We start from the raw sequence: 21471 nt of genomic DNA on the forward strand, positions 1-21471 counted from the left end.
GCCTGGCTGGTTGCTGCGGCGCTTTGGGCTTCATTCTGGAACATGAAATCCAGGATCCACTTTCAATCCACCCACTCAGGCACAGCTGACATAATGCAACATGGGACAAGAACTGGCTCTGAGTCACAGTAGACTCGAGGGCTACTGTGACTCAGTGCCGGTTTTTGTCACATGAAATCTGTCTCCCTGCTCAATAATGGCTCTCTATAACTAATCATTCAGCTATTTTTTCATCAACTTTATGATTTTTTTCTGTCAAAACAATTTCTCTTATTGTTTTCTATATTTAGAATTTTAACTCTGAACAGTTAGATTCACGATAAAATTCCATATTAATATTGTTTTCCCCACTCAATAATTATCCTTTTATTTCATGCTTTTAATGTTCCTCTCCCAATTCTCCCAAAACTACACCCCAGACACGATATCAATCTTAATATTTCATATGACATTCATATAATATTTTTAACTTAATCGTTCCCTCAAAATGAGTCACATAAGACACATGACACACCTGGCAAAGGAAAAGCAGCTGCTAGTCTTCTCTCTAAGTCCACGCCAACCTGTCAGTCCTGGTGGTGTGGCGTCCAAGAGGTTTTCCAGAGGACTCCTGCATGATGTGTACACTCATACATCCACTCATCTATTCCCTCAGTCGACCTGAATGCTATATGAACGGCAGGTTGGCAGATGCCAGATCCCATAACATACTGAGACACAGTCACCCGACTCACACTTGTTCAAGAATCTTAGCTCGGGCAGCGTGTGTTTGTGATTTTGTTCAGAGCCAGAGGAGGAAGGAACCACAGTGGACCAGTTGGTATAACACTGGGCCAGAGTTTAAAAAGGACCCCTGAAATAATATTTTTGTTCATATCTTTATTTTTGAGATTCATTTTATTTACAGTTGAGTTGCACCTGATGATGAACAAACCTTCCAAAGTCACATGATGGCATGATACTGAGTGGCTCTTAAGATCACAGTCTACTCTGCTTTCTCCTTGCTGGGATCTACAGCTGGCTGATCGGAGGCTGGGCTGCTGGTGGTCACGGTTGCCGTCATTGTCTGTGGGGGGGCGGGAGGGATGGGATCGGGGTCATCGATGAGGGCTTGTCTTCTTTCTCTCTCTTTGATGACTTGAATGAGGCAATAGGTGACAAACATCACGAGGATGGTGGTTATAGGGAAACCTGCAACCAGAGACAAGACCAAAGGAAACCGTTTGGGGGCCGCTTGTATCCTCTGCTCGAGTCTGAGGTGAGAGATGTACCTTTCAGGAGCAGTCGTTTCACCACCAGCTTGGCAAAGTCCAGACTGTTGAGGGCCAGAATGTTGTAGAGCACAATGGTCCAGAAGTTGAAGGTGTTGAAAACAGCTCTGACCCGACGACAGGCTGCTTCTGACATGGCAGCCTGGAAACAGAAAAGCATCACATGACTCTGAACCCCTTGAAAACAAAGCAGATTGTGCAGGTACTTAAATTCTCACAGCAGTTTAATGCAATAGAGCTGACAACAGAGCTGTGCTGTTCGTAACATCACAAGATCTACTCACCTCGATGGAAACAAAAGGCTCCATGGAGAAAAACTGAGCCACCCACAACTCAAAGTTGAGGCCGAAACAGTTGAAGAAGGCCCAGATCAGCACCACCTGACAAGGTCCCAGCCACAGGATAGTGACCCCAAAGGTGCAGAGTGTGGCCACCAACTCTTCTACCACGTTGTTGTGCTTCCCACCCAGGTGGTCGTAAACATACCTGTGCAGAGATGACACCACATCAGAACACATTTGGGATCCACGTGACTCACGTGCGACTCTCACTTGCACAACCAGTCGTTGATCCCTCTGTCGAAGTGGCTGCAGGAAAAGAGAAAGGTGTCATTCGGAGTCTCCGTGTCCAAGTTCATCCCCAGTCTTACTCACGTCTCAGCAAACACGTAGAGCATGGTGATGCATTTCGGGGGCTTGGGTGGATCCAGGTAGTCCAACTTGGACACGGTGTTGATGACGCCAAACATGACAGCAGCTTTGACCCAGTCGTAGAGCAGATTGAAGTAGGCCAGACCCACTGGACAACACACACGGAAGGTACGTAAGATACTTCTTGGAAGTTCCATTGTGATTTTATGAGCTTGAAACATTTATCAAAACCATATTTAGTTATCACATATGTGGATCCTTTGATGTCAATGTGTTTTTCGCTCGGTTTATGTAGGTGACAAAAGATGAGTTTAACAGGTGAGGTATCATCTAAACATCTAAAGCAGGTGATTGTGAGAGCCTTAAAGGAACAACAGTAACAGGTTGGAAACTGTAGTCCGTCAGAAAAGACCCGACGCAGAAGGACTCACTGACCCACAGCCCAGTCCGACACGTGCTTCAGCAGCTTCAGGTCGTTGGGGATGGTCAGGATGTACATGAAGTGGAAGAGCACGTCCACCACAAGGATGACCCCCACACACGCCAGGGCCTGCAGGTTGATGTTCCACAGCTCCCCCTCTTTCCGGTTCAAGTCAGTCCTGTTGGCCTGCAGGGGGCAGCATGTATCCACCTTACCGTTTTTTGAAGTCTGCCTAGTTATAAACCTTTCTGAATATGAAGCCTCAACTACAAGGACAATAACTTAAGATTTATCTTAATATAGTATTTATCAAATGATATTAATATACTCAATAATTACAATGAAACGGATAAACCCCCCAAACCAAAAATCCATTCAAAGATGAAGGTGAATATTCTCAAAAAGACAGCTCTTTATATTTTGTATTATATTTCTACATTCATGTCAAATGATAAAAATGGCTAATACTTTCATCCAAACTCCATATGCTTTTTTTTATATATGCATCAGGTGCACTTTTTCTTACCAACAAATTAAACCAGCAGCAAAATCTAACAACAAAAAAGATGCGTATGTTGTCGTAATATTGTCTTGAATCAGCAGGTTAATTAAGTACCTGCTGAAATGTGTTATTGACAACATAAATATGAATTAAATGAAGAACAAAACTCTCATCGAAGATAATGCCACTCCCATATTCAACATCTGACCTTACATGTTATTGTCAGATTCTTCTCATGTTTTATTATTATTACTATTATTATTATGCACGTATGATAAGAGACAACGTTCTAAATGTGTGTTTGTTTGTTTTTCAACTCACTTGCAGGTAAAACTTGTCGAAGGTCATGATGGGCCCGAAGTAGAAGAACGGCAGGTAGAAGTTGTACTTGAGCAGCTCCAGGATGTTGTAGTTGCCCTCTTTCTTCTCACAGTTCTCCAGAGCAAAGCTAATACACCGCATGATGGTGAAGCCACAACCTCCGTAGAAGAGCACATGACGCAGCTCAAAGTCACCTCGAACAAAACCTCCCTGAAAGAAAGCATTGGTCTCACGCTTCGGTCTCCATCGGGTCCTCCGCTCTTCAGCGTACCTGCCAGGAGACGAAGGGCTCACACTTGAAGGTGGCCAGCGTGCACAGGCCAGTGGCGAAGCAGAGCCAGCGGATTTTCACCAGCGAGATGCTGTACAGCAGGATGCAGTGGGACAGGATGAGCGTGACGTAGGTCCAGCCCATGCTGGTCCACACTGCCAGGAACCCGTACACCATGTGGACCAGAGACCTGTACTGTGGACCAGGAGACAAGGATGAGTCGGACAGGTAAGTCGAACCACAAAACTGTTTGTCATGATGCCCAAAAGAAAAGTCAAGTTCACAAAATATTAGGTGAACCCACATGTTTGCTTGCTTCACTGACAAAAAAATATTGAAAATTATTATTTAGCAATGGTGGAAAACCCTGAGTGCAGAGGTCACCCATTATTTCGCACACAAATGATCACACTTGTTTACCGTGTCCTTTGGCATAATTTATATGTTATATTTTTTTTTAACTCTTAACCATTTTTCTGACCCCGTCAGGGCGCCTTCTCTCAAAAATGCATTTTCCACTCATTTTTCATCTTTTATTTTTGTACTGTAAAATGTTAAGATCCATGAATTATTGCCAATTTAGTCTTCTAGCTCTTCTAGCATGCACCACCCCTGGTGTGGCTGACACACCATCTCTGAGAGAGAGTCCAGCCATTGTGTAGAGGAAAGCTATTTCCTCTTTGTGGGTGTTGGATCTTCTCAGTCACCCATGGCACAGTCACTCAGTCCAACAGCATTTTCTTTTGGCTCAGCTTCTCCTTCACCATGACAGAGCAACACAGTCTCATGATGCAGCACTGATGCTGTCTTCATCCTTCCCTCACTCTTCAAATCTTTTCATCTCCCACCTGTGCAGCCCACCCGCCCTTCTCTGACTTGTGAACCACACACTCAGATTCCTTCTAAACCCAGCAGCTTCACATCGCTCCTAAGACTCTTCACATTGGGCCATTGGACCATATAAATTGAAGAGTTCAGCCTGACTGAGCCAACAGCACCACATCATTTGATCCGGAGGTTCCCCTCTAAAGTTCCTCTCCAGGTAAGAAGAACCTGGAAGTCACATTTTGCATGACTGAAGAACTCCACAACAAATTATCAGTTTCTTCTCTCTTCAGTTATTTTTTCCGCCTGGATGGTTTCTCACCTGTGGAGCCAGCATGGAGCAGATTTTTGCAAACAGCACATGACCAGAGAGAGCAAACAGGATGTGATCGCGGAAGGTGGAAAACCACATCATCCACTCGAAATCTGCCGTGTCCTGACCAACACAAAGAGACAATATGAGACTGGAATGGGCCAAACGTGTTGTAGCAAAGCGTCTCTCACCATTCTCCTTCCGAAATAGTACCATCCTGGCGTCACGCTGGTTTTGAAGATCCTTCTGTTGACACTGGCTGGAAAGAAGAATTACACAGATCACACTGCTGAAACTCTACTGTCGTACGCTGCTCTAGTTTGACTTGGGCTTCTATTTTCTTTGTTTGTCCTTGAGGGGAAACGTGAAACTCACATTAGGGGCTCAGTTATGCCCCAACCCCCCGCCGCCGTATGATATTAATGCTGACACCTGACCTGCATTTCTCCAGCTCCTCGCCCTCACAAGACTCTGTCACTGTTGTGCTCCCTCACTGTAGGGGAGAGCACCATTCGGGCAAGCTGGCTTCATTCAGGAGAGTGACTTTAATGTTCTGTCTTCATTTATGTGGCGTTTCTCTCACGCTGATGAGGCTCCATTGACTCTCTGTGGCTTGTTTACAAAGCGCTAATCATAGAATCAAGTCACAAGATGCAATGTCACCTGTGTTATGTTTGGGTGCAAAAAATGAAGATGAATAAAAATGCATTTCACTGAGCTGTATGAATTATGAAACACTTTAAACTTTATTATTCAGGAAAATACCTATAGCTGCTCCAATTTACACAGCGCTTAACATGTTCATCCAACAACCAAAGCTGATGGCAGTAGGCTGTGACTCAGTGCAGTGTCTTCTTCAGCACAAACTTGGATCAAACCATAATCTCAATCACAAGCCAAAATAGTGACCGTGATTTCATTATTATTTACAGTGGCATCTAAATATTTCTGAGATTTTCTGAGGGTAATATTCTACATTCCTGATGCTAATGTTGGACACATTTCAACCCTAATGTTGAGTCATCACATTGCTGTTTAAGAAGGGGAATATTCAGTGTTTCTTTATGCAGAAAATAAATCCTAAAAATATAAATCCTCATGTTTTCATGGTCCATTTTCTGAAGCAGGCAATAATCCTCTGACACTCTGCGTCCTCATACCCAACCATTGAGCCATAACACCTAGTGTAGACTGACAAATTCGCCACAGTAATATCCAAAAACAAATTAAGAATTTATTTTTAATATTTCTTTAATGTTCAGCATCAAGAAAAAGATGAGTTATTCTGCCTCTTTAGTCCATTTGATCCAAGACAGCAAGCACAAAAATTAGCCCTGGCAAAAACTCTCTACATTAGAGATCAACAACCAGTGGCCTGTACTGTCCAAAGTTTGTCAAAAGGAAAGTAAGAAACACAAAGACATGCCAGATGAAGAGACAGTTGGCCGTGATGAACTTAAAAGACATGAAACAATGAAAATCCTTTATCATTAAAAAACTAAAATAAGCATTGAACCTTATTCTAAATGCATCCTGTAGCTGAATGTTGTATGTTTGTGCCGCGCGTACTTACAACTGGACACCTGGAAGATCCAGCTGCTGGCCCAGAACACTGCCAGACAGAGCACCGTGTTGTAGAAGTAGATCTCGTATTTGGGAAGAGCAGCTTTAATCCCCATGGTGACAGAGTCCGGAAGATCTCAGCAGAATCCTGGACACACACAGACACTAACACACACACACACACAAACTCCTTTTATTGACACTGCATGTAGAAACTCTGGTTCCACCTCCAGGATTTCACCTCAGGCTGTCACAGTTTACTTCCTTCATCAACAAATATGATGGTGACTGCAACATTTGAGTTTGAGTCATGGAAGGACTTGCAAGCAGTGTCAACATGAGCCTTCCCTTCACCGTGTTGGAGATCTGCCCCATCAACTGTTTTCGCCTGACGTACTCTTTCATGTCTATAGAGGCTGTTTTTGGTGAAAGTAGTTGGAGAACGTTTTATTTATGTTTCAGTGATTTAGGGGAAAATGGACATCTAACAGTGGTGCAGAACCTTCAGGCAAGCATGTGACCTGAAGCTCTGCACTCATTGGTCTCTGCATGAGAGTTTTTTTGCAGGTGTTCATTAACACAGCTCGCCTCTCTCATACTGTAGGTGCTGATGTTGCTCACCATCTGATATCCCTGGCCACTTCATCACTCGAATGATCAATTCATTAGTTCACTTTTTCACAGTGTTTCGGGGGAAAGGATTACAGCTGGACGAGATCTGGATTAACCTTTATTCACAAGTTCTGTGTGACACTAACTTCCTGTTTAGTAGATCTTCACTAAACAGAGAATGAAGGTTTCAAAGAGGCTCCAAAAAAAAAACACAGAATACGAAAATACGATTCTTGTCTTTCTTCCACCTCAACAATGACCTTGGTGAAATGGCTCGATACCATCTGAAGGTCAGGTGTCTTACTTCTGTCTAATGGAATACATTTCTTAACTTTCCTCATCAGACAAACTCAGTTGCGGGTTCAGCGCTGTGCTGGAGCAGCAGCTGTGAGATGAACAAGAGAAGGCGTAACATTGCTATTCCTGCATCTGAATGTCATTTGTTTCAGCGGCAACTAAAAACAGTCCGCTGGTCTTTTTCTGTCAGGTCACCCAACTGTCCACCTCTGTTTCTGGTGCACGATGACTCCCACTTGATGAAGTGCTCCCACAATGATGTGTAACGTGTGCTGAGTTGACATCAGTGCTGCACTGAGGGGATATTTGCTGAGCTCCTGAGTGGCACTTGGTGTGGGCTCAACTTTTCATAGCAGTCACTGGGACACCTTGAGGACTTCAATATAGAAATACACACACTACTTACATTAAACAGAATTTCAATTGAAATGACAGTGTACACAAGCAGAAAAGAGCCCAAGGGATCAATGATCTTTTCTCTTTGAAAATGCATTGCAGGCTATATATTGTCAGTCCATGGCTAGGATGTAGCCCGTGGGCCCCCGGTTTGATATCCCTTTTCAATAAAGTCAAGTCATCGTAATTTTGCAGGCCTCGGGATTGTGTCAGTGAAGGGTCGACGCTAGCGTCCACCACCTTTTAGAATTACATAGAGACTTGTGTAATACTTCACACCTGTGCGAGGTTTCTGTCAAGTTTGAACCTTCCATGAACTACTACTACTACTACTACTACATGTCATGTGACGGGATATTAGGCGTAATACTTTATATAAGTTAAAGTATTGTGTACTTCCAAAGTAAACACAGCAATATACATTGATGGCTACTACAAGAACCCTCAGTGGTGTGAAGGTGTGTGTGTCCTTCTTTCTTCTATTCTTGGAATATGCTATAATATATGATATCATTATGTATGTCACTAGATTCAAAATTTTAATAGCAATAAATCACACTACAGCTGAATTAACTCAGGATTAATGGCAAATGAATCATACGTTTTGTATCTGTTCTAAATGTAACTTAAAGAAAGGTTTAATGGACATAAGGGTGCGCAGTAATGTTTACAATGTGGTGCTGTTTTTGTCAGCGGCTCTGAGGTGATTCTAAGGAATGTTCTTGACAGTATCTGCTAAGTTGGGTTGTTGTAGCAGACATTACTGGCCGCTCTTCTGTTGATAACGTTTCCTTAAAGTTACATTAAAAACAGATACAAAATGTGTGATTAATTTGCTATTAATCGCGAGTTAACTCCACTTTAGTGCGATTATTTGAGATTCTGACCCAGTGACAGGGCTAGCTATAATATAATGTCATCTTTAAAAAAGGGTAGGCGGTTAGTTTTAATGGAAATATATTGTTGGTTTTCACATCAGTGTGTGTTGCGTGATACAGTCGCACATGTGAACATCACTTCCACATTCTTGAAACAGAACAATGTCAGCGTCTGAATCCGGTTCCACAGCAGCCCACTGAACACCATCAGTTCTTCAAAACTGTGAGTCGGTTAACAATCACCAAACTGAAATCCCTCGGCGTGAGAGTCAAACACACACTGAAGCAGCCCACTCATGCCACAGAGATGGATGGAACCATGACATTCAACTCGCTGGTGAGTGGGTTAATCGATGAACTGGTTGTGTATTTTGAATTGCACTGAAATGATACATGTCCAAACAGAGTTTATGTCTCAGCCAGTCACACATTGGAGTGACACAGTGTTGTTTTACATGTATTGACCACATGAACTCTCTGTTTTCACACCAGAACAGTGACCAGTGAGTCGTGTTATCCACTATTGATCTCAGATCAAACAAGTCTCTTGAGTCCCTTCTCAACATAGATCTAACCTCCTGAGTGGCTTCAGTGTTATTTGCTGATGTCACAGGATCATCATCAAGACAAGAAGAGCGAGGAGCAAATCTGATGGGAGGTGACGACTTCAATGAGCTACAGCTGAGCCCTATTTTTAACTCAACAACCTCTTCACTGCGTTCTATGTCTGCTCTTTGTTCCCCAAAAAAGATAGAAAGCCTGAACACAATCTGTCGTTAGCATGAGTTTAGTTGCAGAAGTAAAATGTCTCACACCGTTTCTGCACTCGAGTGTGTCCTCACCACCTGTTGTCTCACTGACCTTGATCGTGGCAGCTGAAGGTCCCAGGCTTCTTCGGTGGAAAATGGTCAATAAAATCTTTGTTCAAAGGGATAGATGAATGCGATTACTAACAAAAAGAGAATGAAAGATCAGCTGCTCATCTACAGCGGGCCACCTCTGACTCCCAGAGAGGGAGCTGCCAGCGGTTAAAGGTGACCTGATGTATTTATACTTTGACCAGAACCACTCAGGGGCGGGACCAAGGGAGTGCTGGACCAGCATGGTTGAGAACTTCGGATGTAAACTTACTTCCTACTAACATAATTACTTGCACGTGATGACTTGTTGGTTTGTTTGTAGTGTAGTTCAAAGGTCAAACCTGAGTTTCCTTAATAGAATCATGCAAGCTCTGTGAGTACTACTGTGAGTACTACTACTTACAGAACATGTGAAACAGGGCATCACTCTTAGAAAGGAGGCCCAGACCAACACAGCGTCTTCATGACTGAAGACACAGCTCCATCGTGACTTCCAGGAGCAAGGCCGAGGTGACAGTGACATGAGTCAACAGGAGCGTGGCAGTTTTGTCTTGAGGTCACTAAACTAAGACCCTTCCTCTCTCAAACTCCATTATCTTTACCTGAAAAAGCCCAAATGGTTCTGCATTGTTCATGAGCAAAATGACCTACCAATGCGCGGGGATCAAACCGAAGAGGAGCCCTATCAGAGGCCTTCTGCGAGTCTATCCAATAAATACGTTTCTTCATGATTATAATTTTCACTTCCAAATCAATAACCAAACATGTGACATGAGTCATTTTCAAATCCATGATCAGAAAACAGGGGCTGTACATATGATAATAGTCCCAGGTTCGTGTACTTTTACTACACGCACACCTCCCTCTGTGGTCATGAACTTTGCAGGATACGTGCGGCTCCGTTTGTCAAAGTAACTGCAGAGACATTTACAGCCACCAGGTGGCGCTGCAGTGCTTTGTGTGGCAGGAATCCGCTCAGGTGACTAGCGCATTAATAGAGCAGTTTACACTTCAATATTTTGTTCAGTTGCACATTTGTACATTTTTAGTTAACGTACAAATGTGCGTGTTTAATTTGTGACTGCATCAACTCCCTCAGTCACTAGTCATTCTATTTATTCCCCGCTGCAGTGAACGTTACTATGTGTCTTCTCCGCACAACAGCCTCTTTAATATTGCAGATTAATAAACCACACGTCTCATGTTGCTATTTTCCATATTCTCGTCGGCCAAATCTGTGTTGGCAGGCTCCAAAGCCGTGACATGGTTGATCTGCAGCCAAGAGCTTGACATTCTGCAGCGAGACACAATAAGTGCTGTCGAACAGCTGAGAGGGAGAAGAGCAGTGAGAGAGAGGAGGGTTATTTAAATACAGCACACAGTTCTGGGTGGCTGTTCGATCACTGGGTCAGACTTAAAGTGTTTCATTACTGACCTCTCCTCCCCAGCAGTGTGGAACATGTGTGGAGTCTTTCTGTCTTATGGAAGAAAGGACTGCTGGGGGTTTCTTCATTTCACCTCAAATACATGTCTATCATTCCCACCCATTGAACAGTTTCTAACACCACCCACTGGAGCTCTGACATCTTCTTAAGGTGATGTTGCACAACTCTCATACAGGACACAGGCTTTCGCTTCATTCTTTAATTAGGAAAGTTGAGGAAGATAAACACTTGAGAATTGTGTATATACTGAATACTGAACCGTAACAACAACAGCAATATAGCCTTACAAAACGATTGTCAGCCATAACAAATAAAGGTTCCCTTTTGTTAAATATATGTCAGGTGTGCCCTATGATATTCTGTCTTGCTCTTTCCTAGATATAAAAATACAGAAAATGGTTCCTTGAAAATCCACATTCAGGTCTGTGTTACTCATTCTTGCCGGTCTCTTGTCCTTCAAAGATGGGGTACTTGCTCTCAGCTTCGGCCCAGGTCATGGACCCGTTGGACAGGTCACGAACCAGGAGCGGCAACTCGGCGATCTGCAGACATGTATGGATACATGAAAGGCTCAACAGTCACTGTGGTGATGAAAGACTCATCCAGGTCCAAGTTATTGTGGTGAAACTACACGTCACTCATCATTTAAGCTAAGTCCCATTTATTTCTCGAAACTGTTGAAACATATTTGAATCTTATTCTTGAATTTTCCCTCATTTTTTTAAAATAAACATGCTTTTACGTCTCTTGGTTGTATCTGACAAGTTTCATTGTCTTAGTAATATTAGTAAATATGTAACAGAACAGCTCTAAATGTTTGTATTTGTATTTAGTTTCCTTTTCTTAGTTTTTATCCATGTTTAAAATGTTCTTTTTTTCCATAGTGCTATTATTGTGTTATTTAGATGTATTTATTTATAAAACTTCTGTGCGCGTACCTCCACTCTGATCTGCCTCATCGAGTCGCGGTCTCGCAGCGTTGCTGTGTGAGGACTCTTGTTGACAGTGTCGAAGTCAATGGTGGTGCCCAGGAGCACCCCGATCTCATCAGCTCTGGCGTAGCGCCGCCCGATGGATCCTGAGGAGTCGTCCACCTTGTGGGACACACCGAGCTTGGTCATCTCATCAGCTGAAAAGACAACAAAGGGTGAGCAGTAGAATTTCATCACGTTGACTGATAATTGAGGATTATTTCTGCTGTTAATGTGAAGCACAAATATTTTATAGTGAGCTATGGAGCTATTCATAATAATTTGAAATTGGCTACAACTGTCTTGTACTGTGAGTGATGGAGTTAAACATGGCTGCTAAAGGTTAAAAAAGTCAGAACATATTGATCAGAAAAGACTCACCAGTTAAACTTTGAAAAGAAAGCAAACCAGTATTTGTATGTGACTTTAATGTGCAGTGGGCTCCAACTTGTCATTGACACTTACACAGCTGCAGGACAAACGGCATGAACTCCTGTTTCTGGCTCAGAGGGAGGATGACACATTTGTATGGAGCCACTGATGCTGGGAAGCTGAAATACTGTGCCGACATCAGACATCTTTAATACCACCACGAAACATCATGACAACGACAACTTGAAGACGAACTGGTGTCTACTCACCGTCCTCTGTTCGTCGCCGGGACGAGTGTGAAACGTGTGCTCGAAGATGGAGTACATGATCCTGCCGATGCCGAAGGACGGCTCGATGACGTTCGGAACTATCTCTTCCACTGAGGACAGAGGGAGACAGACAGGTTTATAACACTTTGATCAAGATTAAAATTTAATCTCACTGCCACTGACAGACTTCACTCTTCGTCATCCGACTAACACTAAATAACTACAGCTTCTTACCATGGATGGTCTTCTGGAATCTCTTCACGCTGACCATGTCTTTGGTCAGGTGGAACGGTTTCCCATCTACCTCCACAGTGAACTCTCTGCACATAACACAAAGAAACCCATCTACGTTGTCCTCTGATGTTCAGCGTTGCCGGTTGCAAGACAGGAAGAAAGTACCCTTTTTCATTCAGGAGCTTCTCGTGATCCGAGATGAAGCACTCGTCACACCGCTCAAGAAATTCCATCAGAGGTTTCGCGTCCTTCTTGTAGGCCATTCCGACGGCTCCTTTGTTGGCCTCAAACTTCACCACATTGACAACTTTGTGAGGAGAAGTTAAGGGCTTTAATTCCAGCTGGCTCCTGAGCACTAACCTTTATCATCACTCTCACTCTCCCAGTCAGTACACCACTCATTATTATTGTACACGTAGTAACAAACTCAGGCCCCATGGGCCAAATATGGCTAAAATTTTATTCCATCGAAACATAAAGATTACACCGACCAGAAACGATCTTCCACCAGTGCATGTCAGACCCTTGAAGTAACGTCCTCCTGCCACTAGAGAGCACTATTTCCTCTATACCATAACTCCAGTGAGGAACAGGTCGTTGAATTAAACCCCAAAGGTCCTAGAAAAGATGATAAAGGGCGATTTTACACATGATGGGGAATCCTTTTGCCCTTTCAAACAACTGAACATGAATTCATACGTTCCATTAAAACTCTATTTTACTAAACTATTACTCTTAAGATCATAAAACCAATCCTTTCTTATTTACGATTAAAACTCAAAACAAGAATACACTGCACTGGCAAACGCAGACGATCGTCACAATTTCCAGAGCAGCAGGGTAAAATAAAAAGGATATGGGTTCCTTCAGGGGCTTCTCAGCGACCAGGGCGACCCCTGTTGCTCTGGAGTGGCACGTCAGGTCGTAACAGGAGCGGTCAGCGCAGCCGACAATCTCAATCCAGCCCTTTGAAAAGAACAGTACACATAAGTCAGAACCATTTCTGGGCATGTTCCAGTCTTAGCTTTGACATTTACATAGGAAGTGAGCGACTCAGCGTCCCAGCAGTCGCAGGCGTAGTGAGCCATCTCGTTCTCCATGTGCTGACGGAAGCGCACTTTGTCCTTGGACAGACCGACTTTCAGCAGATACACGTAGATCTTCCCGATGTAGTAACCCAGGACAGAGTTGTTGATGATCCCCTGCAACACACGTCACAGTTTATCACATGTTTGGCGCCACTGTGGTCAGAACACGTTACATTTTATATTCAGAACGATCAGGTGTCGGCTCTGACTCAGCTCACCTGCTCCACAGCATCTCCAAGTCTCATGACTTGTGCCGACTGGCCGCTGGTTTGCGCCTTTGACGAGAACAAGAGGATCTCCAGGTCAGCCAGTAGGGGGAACTTGGGATGGACCTTGTCGTTGGGATCGACAAAGTACTCGACCTCGGCCATGGTGAACTCTCTGCAGCGACAGCGTGTGCACTTCTCAGTCTAAGCCACTTGTGATCATTGAGCTTCACGACTTACCGAACACGGATGAGTCCGGAGCGAGGAGAGATCTCATTCCTGAAGGAGTTTCCGATCTGAGCAGCACCGAAGGGAAGCCTACCCTGGTTGAACTCCAACAGGCGTTTGAAGTTGAGAAACATTCCCTGCGCTGTTTCAGGCCTCAGATAGCTGCAGGATTACAACACCTTATTACCCAAGCGTCTCACATCAGAAATGTGTCTGCGCCAGTCTGTACCCGGGAGTGTTCCCTCCTGGCCCGATGGACGTCTGGAACATCAGGTTGAAGGAGATGGGAGGAGTGAGGTCATTTCCTGTGGCTGGAGACTTGACGTTGTACTTCGTAAAGAGATCGCCCAGCTCCTTCTGGGTGTAGTTGTCCATCTGTACGGTCAGAGGACGGCCATGAGTTCCGAGCGTGCACCATGAGAGACACACACACACACCTGCGTGATCACGTCCTCCATCTCCGCTGCCTTCTCAGCTGAACAGTCCTTCTCAGACATCAACTTCTTCAGGTTGGCTGCAGAGAAACAGACGTGGCATACAGAAGAAAAGGTCATGTTTCCCCCACACACCCAGCAACAGACGCATCATTGTGCGCTATCTTAGCCCTCAGCTGTTTGAGAATCACGATGTTTCAGCTGAGTCAAGCTTTCTCACTCCTTCTGAGTACTGCTCTTGAAAATGTTCATATTAACAATGAGCTGCCTGGACCTCATTTCATGTCACACTGCAGCCCCTCTATCGCAGTTCAGAGGTCGCATCACAGACGTCGGCCTGTTCAGCTCAAGGGGCAGGCAGCTTGTCTGAATTTTATTTATCTAGTTACAGGGTGACATTCTACTGACAAGTGTGGCTACATTCTTTTACAGATCACTGGAGTCAAATCTAAAGCTGCTCCACAGGGCTGGTGCTCATGATACCCACAACATTGTTGAGTTTGACACTTCCTGCCCTCCACATCATTGTAAATAGACAGATGCCAACGTGCAAATGTCATGCAGCGCAGGCCACGTGGTGTTTTGGTTCGGTGCCATAACTTTTACACGTTCAATCAAGTAGAAAGTAGCTCCAGAGCAGTTTTCCCACAGGAGCACAGAAACACCTGAGAAACCAGTTACCTTCAACCTCTGGTCCGCCCTCGCTAGCCTCTCCTTTTAACACTTTGAAGGCTTATTAGACAAATAACAAAGAGGGGAATGTAAGCAGGAATGACAAGGACTGAGTCTTAAAAAACGCCTCAGGACTTTCATCTCCCTTCTCAGCTCCATCCATTCAGGCGGAGTGGGTAGTGTCATGTTACAGTATTGAACAAACAGAACCTACAAGTGTTCCGTCCCCTCTCGACTTTCCTGTTCCTCTTTGACTTCCCTGTTGCAATTCGACTTTCCTGAAGACAGAAATGATTTTTTTCCCCACACACAATGCAATTATTCTCCCCCACTGCGACCGCAACAATCACAATAGATCCACCAACTTGAACCACCCACTGTACTTTCCACTAGCTACCTCCATCAGTGATACTGCTAAAACAATCGACATGACAACAGCTGCACCTGCTACAATGGTTCTGCACCTTTCAGGAGGTGGTCAGCGCGGAAGCAGTCCCCAGTCTGAGAATCTTTCACCATGTAGTCAGCAAATTTGTCCACATGGCCGGACGTCCTGCGAAAAAGACAGCAAAGACAGTTTAAAAACAACAAGTCTGATTCATGTATTTGTTTTTTATTGTAAGGTGGATTTTTTTTTTGCACGCGATAGGTTCCAAGATCCCACTACTGCAATGTGTTTGAAATGTGGTTATTAAATGACAATTGATCACACTATTTTATAACCTCATAATCCATTCTCTTCTTATTCCATAGTTAGATGTTTTTGTGGAATTGGACGTTGTATCTACATTTCTTTGAGGAAGGATCAAAACAAATTCCACTCCAGAATAACAAATATTTGTTGCAGACAAATCATGGATATTCATGTCTTTCTTTCGTCATGATCCAAAGTTTATGACCCTCGAGTGACTCTTACTTGAGGACAGGCTCCGGGGTCAACATGGTGCAGTCGATCTCCAGGACCTGCTCCTGGTGGATGAAGACGTTCCTCCAAACTTGCAGGATGTTGCACTTCAAGGCGCATCCCACGGGGCCGAAGTCGTACAGTCCGCTAACCCCTGACCCACATGGAGACCGTGAGCGGAACCCTCACCAGCTTCCACAGGTGACCCTCACTTACCTCCGTAGATGGCAAAGGCTTGACAATAGAAGAACTTCCTCTTCAGCGTGTCCTCCAACTTGGCCCGGTCCACTGTGTCCTCTTTGGCCTGGATCAGCTCCTGGGTAAGATTTACACAGGTGATTGGATGCCACATGTCACAAGTGCGACCAAACAGTGAGTGTCAGAACTCAATGTCGGACCCAGACCTTTGCCTCCAGCGCCTTCTTCCGGGCTTTCAGCTCAGCCATGGCTTTCCCCAGCTCCACCTCTGAGACTCCCTGAGCCTTCATCTGTTCCACCAGATCCCCCTGGCAACACACACACACACACCGCTTCTAAACAGAATTGACAAGAGCAGTTTCTTCATTTTCAATGGCATTTGTTCGTACTTTAAGGTGTAGAGAAAAACATGGGCAGCACCAATTTAAACAGGATGAGTGTGTTGTGTCGTGTTTCTGAAGCCATGGACTGCAGAGCAAAAGCAGGCAACAAGGTGCAAATCTGTGCAAAGGTGATGCTGAGGCCCGGACTTGATGCTGCACACAGTTGGCAGGACATGATGCAAAGCGAAACTAAAACGCTCAACCTTTCCACCCACACCGCAAGACGGTGTAACCGAGAGGTTACTTTCACTTTCCAAATGACCTTTGCCTCCAGCACTCTTGAGTGTTTGGCGGGTAAATTCACAGCAGTCATTACGAAAAGTCACAATTGAAGCATGCATGAGCGCATATCTGAGCTTGGATGAGTCTGAGTGACGGGGGGAAAAACATCTTCGGATGCTGCGTGGCGACTTCAGGCTAACGCCCTCGCCAAGTCTTCCCGAGTGAACGGCGCTTTCGAAACACGCACGACAGCGGACCGAACGGCATTGCGTTGCGCCAGGAGGTGCGCGACAGTAAAGAGAATTTATTTAAAAATGTGCTTCAAAAGAGCAATTTGACGGGAAGTGAGCGCGTGAATGACGAATGCGTCTGCGCGCAGCGAGCGACTGACCTGTTGCTTCACCGCCTCTCTCAGAGGCGCCAGATCTGCTTCCATGCTGACACGTATATAAGAGTCTCCGACAGGACCAGAACCTTGGACAGGACCCTGCTCGTGCTGTTGCAGCTGTGCTCGGCCTCCCGCTCCTGTCCTCCTCTTCTAGAGCCGAGGCTTTGGGAGGAGCAGGGGAGGAGTTTCTTTTCGACTTGAGGAAATGTAGTGCAAGTCGGACCTTCATGTTGCATCATCCACACGGAGAGAGAGAGAGAGAGACGGAGCTCGGTCCCACACCTTCTCTTGCATCTGGACTGCAGGCGGTCGGAAGGGGTGGAGGAAGGGTCCAGAAGGGGGAGTGGATTTATAGGAAAGGGCCCATTTACAGTTAATGGCAGCTGCCTGCACCAGTACAACCAAACATCTTCACTTTATACCTCAATGTCAGCTGCAAAAAGTGCCAGAAAAGCGCTGTGAAACGCAGAAACTTCAAAGAGTCAGTTCTAACACAAGGGGAACTCACTTGACCCTGAAAGAATACATCGCTGGAACATTAGTACTCGAGCATTATCGTCCACTGGGCCGTTGTAAATAAAAGTAAAAATACTTTATGAAATGAATTTGAAACCAACTAACCTTGTATCAAGCGCCAATGTCAGATTCACCCCTCAGGCGAGTTGTATATAGTTGTTACAGTGATATTAGCAACACAACTTGAATGCCAACTTTTGCTTTACAGTCACTACAAGAAGCAAACAATTCTCTGAATATTTTTGAAAAAATGGAAGATACAATTTCTGCGGTAAAAAAACAAACAAAAAAACGACGTGTGAAGAAATAAGTTCTCAATACGTTCTTGATAAGTAAAAAAAGAAAAGAAGCATTTTATACGAAATATTCTACTAAAATGAAGTATTAACATTTAAAAAAGCAGACGGGTTTAATTTATTCTCCATCTCTGTCATGACAACAGAATGTCCAAATAGCAAAGATGCACCGTGTTAATGAATGTTTCAAACGTGTTTGTTTCTTCACATAAATCACTCCACAGGTTCCCTCTCCATGCTCAACTGTACCCGACTCCCATTCTCTCCCTTCAGGTACATTTTTACGACAAGATAATGCAGTGTGTGTGTCACTGTACCAGAACAGACCCGTATATGAGTCGTCATGTTGCTTTATTGTTTTATTACCGCAGTCAGTCAGAGACACTCCTGAGTCGCATGTGAAGTCAGTGATGGTTGCAAGTAAACATTTTTGTTCATCTTGTTATGTTCTTTACTTTGCTGCTTGTGTTGTGAATGTATAATCACCAGTACTGTCTAGTGTTTCACAATGATATGCGGAATGATATCCATCATTCGATTGAGTAATATACCAAATTCATTCAAACTGAAAAATGCGGCGTCTTGTGGCAAATATTGTTAAACCTTTAAACTGCGATTAATGAAATAATGACAAATTATCTAATTAACTAGATTTTATATATATATATATATATATATATATATATATATATATATATATATATATATATATATATACACATAGCATCTCTAGTACTTAGTACAGAGATGATACACAAAACACAAGACACAAATGATGAAGGAAAACTCTCCCCTTTTAATTATATAATGAATACAAATGATACTCTCTCTAGAACAACTATCATCACTATTGAGAGTTTCATGTACTGGAAATACGTCTGAAACGACAGTCATGGACAAAACCCCTCCAGACTCCCCTGTGATGGTTCCACCGTGTAGTGAGGAGGATCCGATATGTTTGCATGTGAACACTGCAGTGTGCATGTGCATGCTAATCCTGCAGATTTGGCCAATCCTGTACCCACACTAGATCTCAAAGCGCCCGCCTTTGCTTCCTTGTTTCTCTGTCCGATCGCTTTGTGAGTGCTGCTATATCACAGTTTGGCTCAGGAACGATCGGCTGTCATTAGACTGATAAAGGTTTTTGGTAGTAACTATTTGTGTTAAAAATATTCTGCTGTCGGCACTGACCATTTACGGGGCACGAGTTCACTCTTCACACAGCCAGGACTTGAGGATACTTGTGTCATCCGTGGTCGGTCACTTCCTCCTAAGAAACGGACTCAAAGGCTTCCATTCTATTTCAGGTTCAACATACCTGACATCATTGACGTTAGTGTTCAAGGACTAGCTCAGTCTCAAAGCATCGTAGGCTCTCGTGCGAGTCTTAAAAGATCACCATTATCCTGAAAAAAATACCTGCTCTTCCAGTCATGAGCATGGCTGAGATAAGAAAATGTAGTCTTTTAATGAACAAGAACTGAAACACCTGTGAGAAGAGATCACATGACAATATTTCAGCGTCCAGACGGACATTAGCTGTACTGGACATGTGTATGGTTTTGGAGGGATGAAGTCATATTATTATTTATTCATGTTCCCTGTTTATTCCTTACGACAATGGTGGCGCTTGAGACTATCTCAGCTATGAGGAGTGAGTGACAGGGGGACACCCCGAAGACGTTGCCACATATGGTCATATTCACGAGCAGCGTGACTCAAAACAAACAACTCATATCAGGCTGCCTCCGCAATTCTCAGTATGAGTCTTTATCATAACTGCTACACTTACCGGTAAATCTGCGGTAGCAGAAGACAACAACATCGCAGGTGAGCAAAGACACCAAGTGCTGCTTTCCAACTGTTTCCTCGCTGATCTCATTCTATCTTACATTGTGGAATCAGATTTGGATCAATAATAATCAAGCAAAACTTTTTACATTGCAAACGAAATATTTGATTTGGGGGAAAAAATTAGAACTGTACTGGAGATTTGCATTGTTTACTTTACAAAGTAAAAAGTTTTGCTTGAATATTATTGACCCAAATCTGATTCCATACAGACCAATTGATCCAGAGAAATCCGCTTTACTCTGTGATTTTATTTGATGATGCATGGATCTGAAGAGTCTGGATCCGGTCAATACCTGATACCAGGGTCGGGACCGGTGCAGCCCTAGTTCCAGTAGTTCAGAAAGCGGTGATTGACAGCAGGATCAGGCATCAAGTTCAATTCTCATCCTCAGTTAGATGACTGGCAGCTCTGCGTCAGGGGCTGGGTGCCTTCTAGGAAGGGGTCATGGGTCATGGGGTCCAGTCCAACCAATCTTAAAATCATCTCCTGCCTAAGGACCTCAGCAAAGGTTAACGGCAAATAACAGAAATTAAATTGTGATGAACATGAGTACCGTGATTCTGTCCTCGCTTGGTATGTAGAGGCCAAACTTGACAGATAGCTGGCATGAGAGTTGACCCAATGAAAACTGAAGCATGGAAGTTTTTAAGGAGTTAAATCATAATAATCTTGATAATAAACCAGAATGAGTCCTGATTTTTCCAGAGTTTATTAGTTGCATTCAGTCTGCATATAGCATTGCAGCAGACTTGGTGAAAAAAGGTGAAGAGGCTAAAAACAGAGTTTGATACTTGCCAACTCAGTTCTTGAAGGTAGGAGGTTCCGAGAATCACGTCTCCTTATTATTATTTCTAAATAGGTTTGTTAGTCTTGTGCAAACACCTCAGTTGTTACTTTGTTCAGAATAAAATACGGACCGGCAGATTTGCGCTGTTGTTTGCACGGACCACATCTGTACTGTTGTATTATCGAGAAGAAAAACCATTACTATATTTTAAATTGTATGTATTTTAATGTATTTTAAAATATAGTTGAAGGAATGTCCAAAGCTGGAAGGGTGCTATTGTTTATTTCAGACTATTTCAGGCAGCCAGGAGAATAATATACGTTTGTCAAGTCTCTTACATTGAAAGGAGCCTCTAAAAATGTAATTTATACCGCAGTTAACTTCATATGCTTGGTGAGTCTTGAACAAGAAGTGAGCAAGGTTTCACTTCATAACGCTGATTTGTTGTCCAATACTGTACCTACTGTATTCAAGCCATTACCAATATTAAACAACATATTTCCCTAGAAAAACTGACTTCATATTGCTGTTCAGATAGTCAGATAGATTATCTGTTTATGCTTCACTACAATAAAATACTGACGCGGGATATGCGCCTTTTTGTCCGAAATGCACCAATAATAACGCATTTGGTTCAATTTTACATGTTTTCAACAGATTACAGAACAACTTATGTATTTATTTTTAAGCAGTTGAGAGACGGATAAACAGAGAAAAAAATGGTGTTCTCTAATCTGTTTCTCAAAATAGTAAGCAAGAGCAAATTAGCAGTATTTATGTATGTTTTTTACTGTTATTATATTATTATTAGCATTAATTAGGA

At 43.5% G+C, this 21471-nt stretch overlaps 2 protein-coding genes across 2 annotated transcripts; both read right to left on the reverse strand.

The window, feature by feature from the left end:
• Positions 1-912: 912 nt before the first annotated feature.
• hhatlb (hedgehog acyltransferase like, b) lies at positions 913-9330 on the reverse strand. The gene is made up of 12 exons (XM_053860284.1): positions 9182-9330; positions 6148-6302; positions 4766-4833; positions 4584-4697; positions 3437-3631; positions 3166-3375; positions 2357-2528; positions 1925-2069; positions 1823-1858; positions 1556-1757; positions 1272-1413; positions 913-1191 (listed from the first exon to the last, which is right to left on the reverse strand). The coding sequence occupies exons 2-12, from the start codon at positions 6251-6253 to the stop codon at positions 986-988; spliced, it is 1596 nt and encodes a 531-aa protein (XP_053716259.1). The 5' UTR covers positions 6254-6302; positions 9182-9330; the 3' UTR covers positions 913-985.
• A 1462-nt stretch (positions 9331-10792) lies between these two features.
• LOC128755582 (glycine--tRNA ligase-like) lies at positions 10793-17396 on the reverse strand. The gene is made up of 17 exons (XM_053859321.1): positions 17198-17396; positions 16408-16509; positions 16220-16319; positions 16016-16157; positions 15564-15652; positions 14431-14507; positions 14223-14368; positions 14006-14155; positions 13778-13940; positions 13509-13673; positions 13329-13437; positions 12637-12781; positions 12472-12557; positions 12238-12347; positions 12062-12155; positions 11564-11754; positions 10793-11167 (listed from the first exon to the last, which is right to left on the reverse strand). Exons 1-17 carry the CDS (start codon positions 17240-17242, stop codon positions 11054-11056), a joined length of 2028 nt encoding a protein of 675 aa, XP_053715296.1. The 5' UTR covers positions 17243-17396; the 3' UTR covers positions 10793-11053.
• Positions 17397-21471: the final 4075 nt, after the last annotated feature.

Source organism: Synchiropus splendidus, chromosome 3 (assembly GCF_027744825.2).
Source record: "Synchiropus splendidus isolate RoL2022-P1 chromosome 3, RoL_Sspl_1.0, whole genome shotgun sequence".
NCBI lineage: Eukaryota > Metazoa > Chordata > Actinopteri > Syngnathiformes > Callionymidae > Synchiropus > Synchiropus splendidus.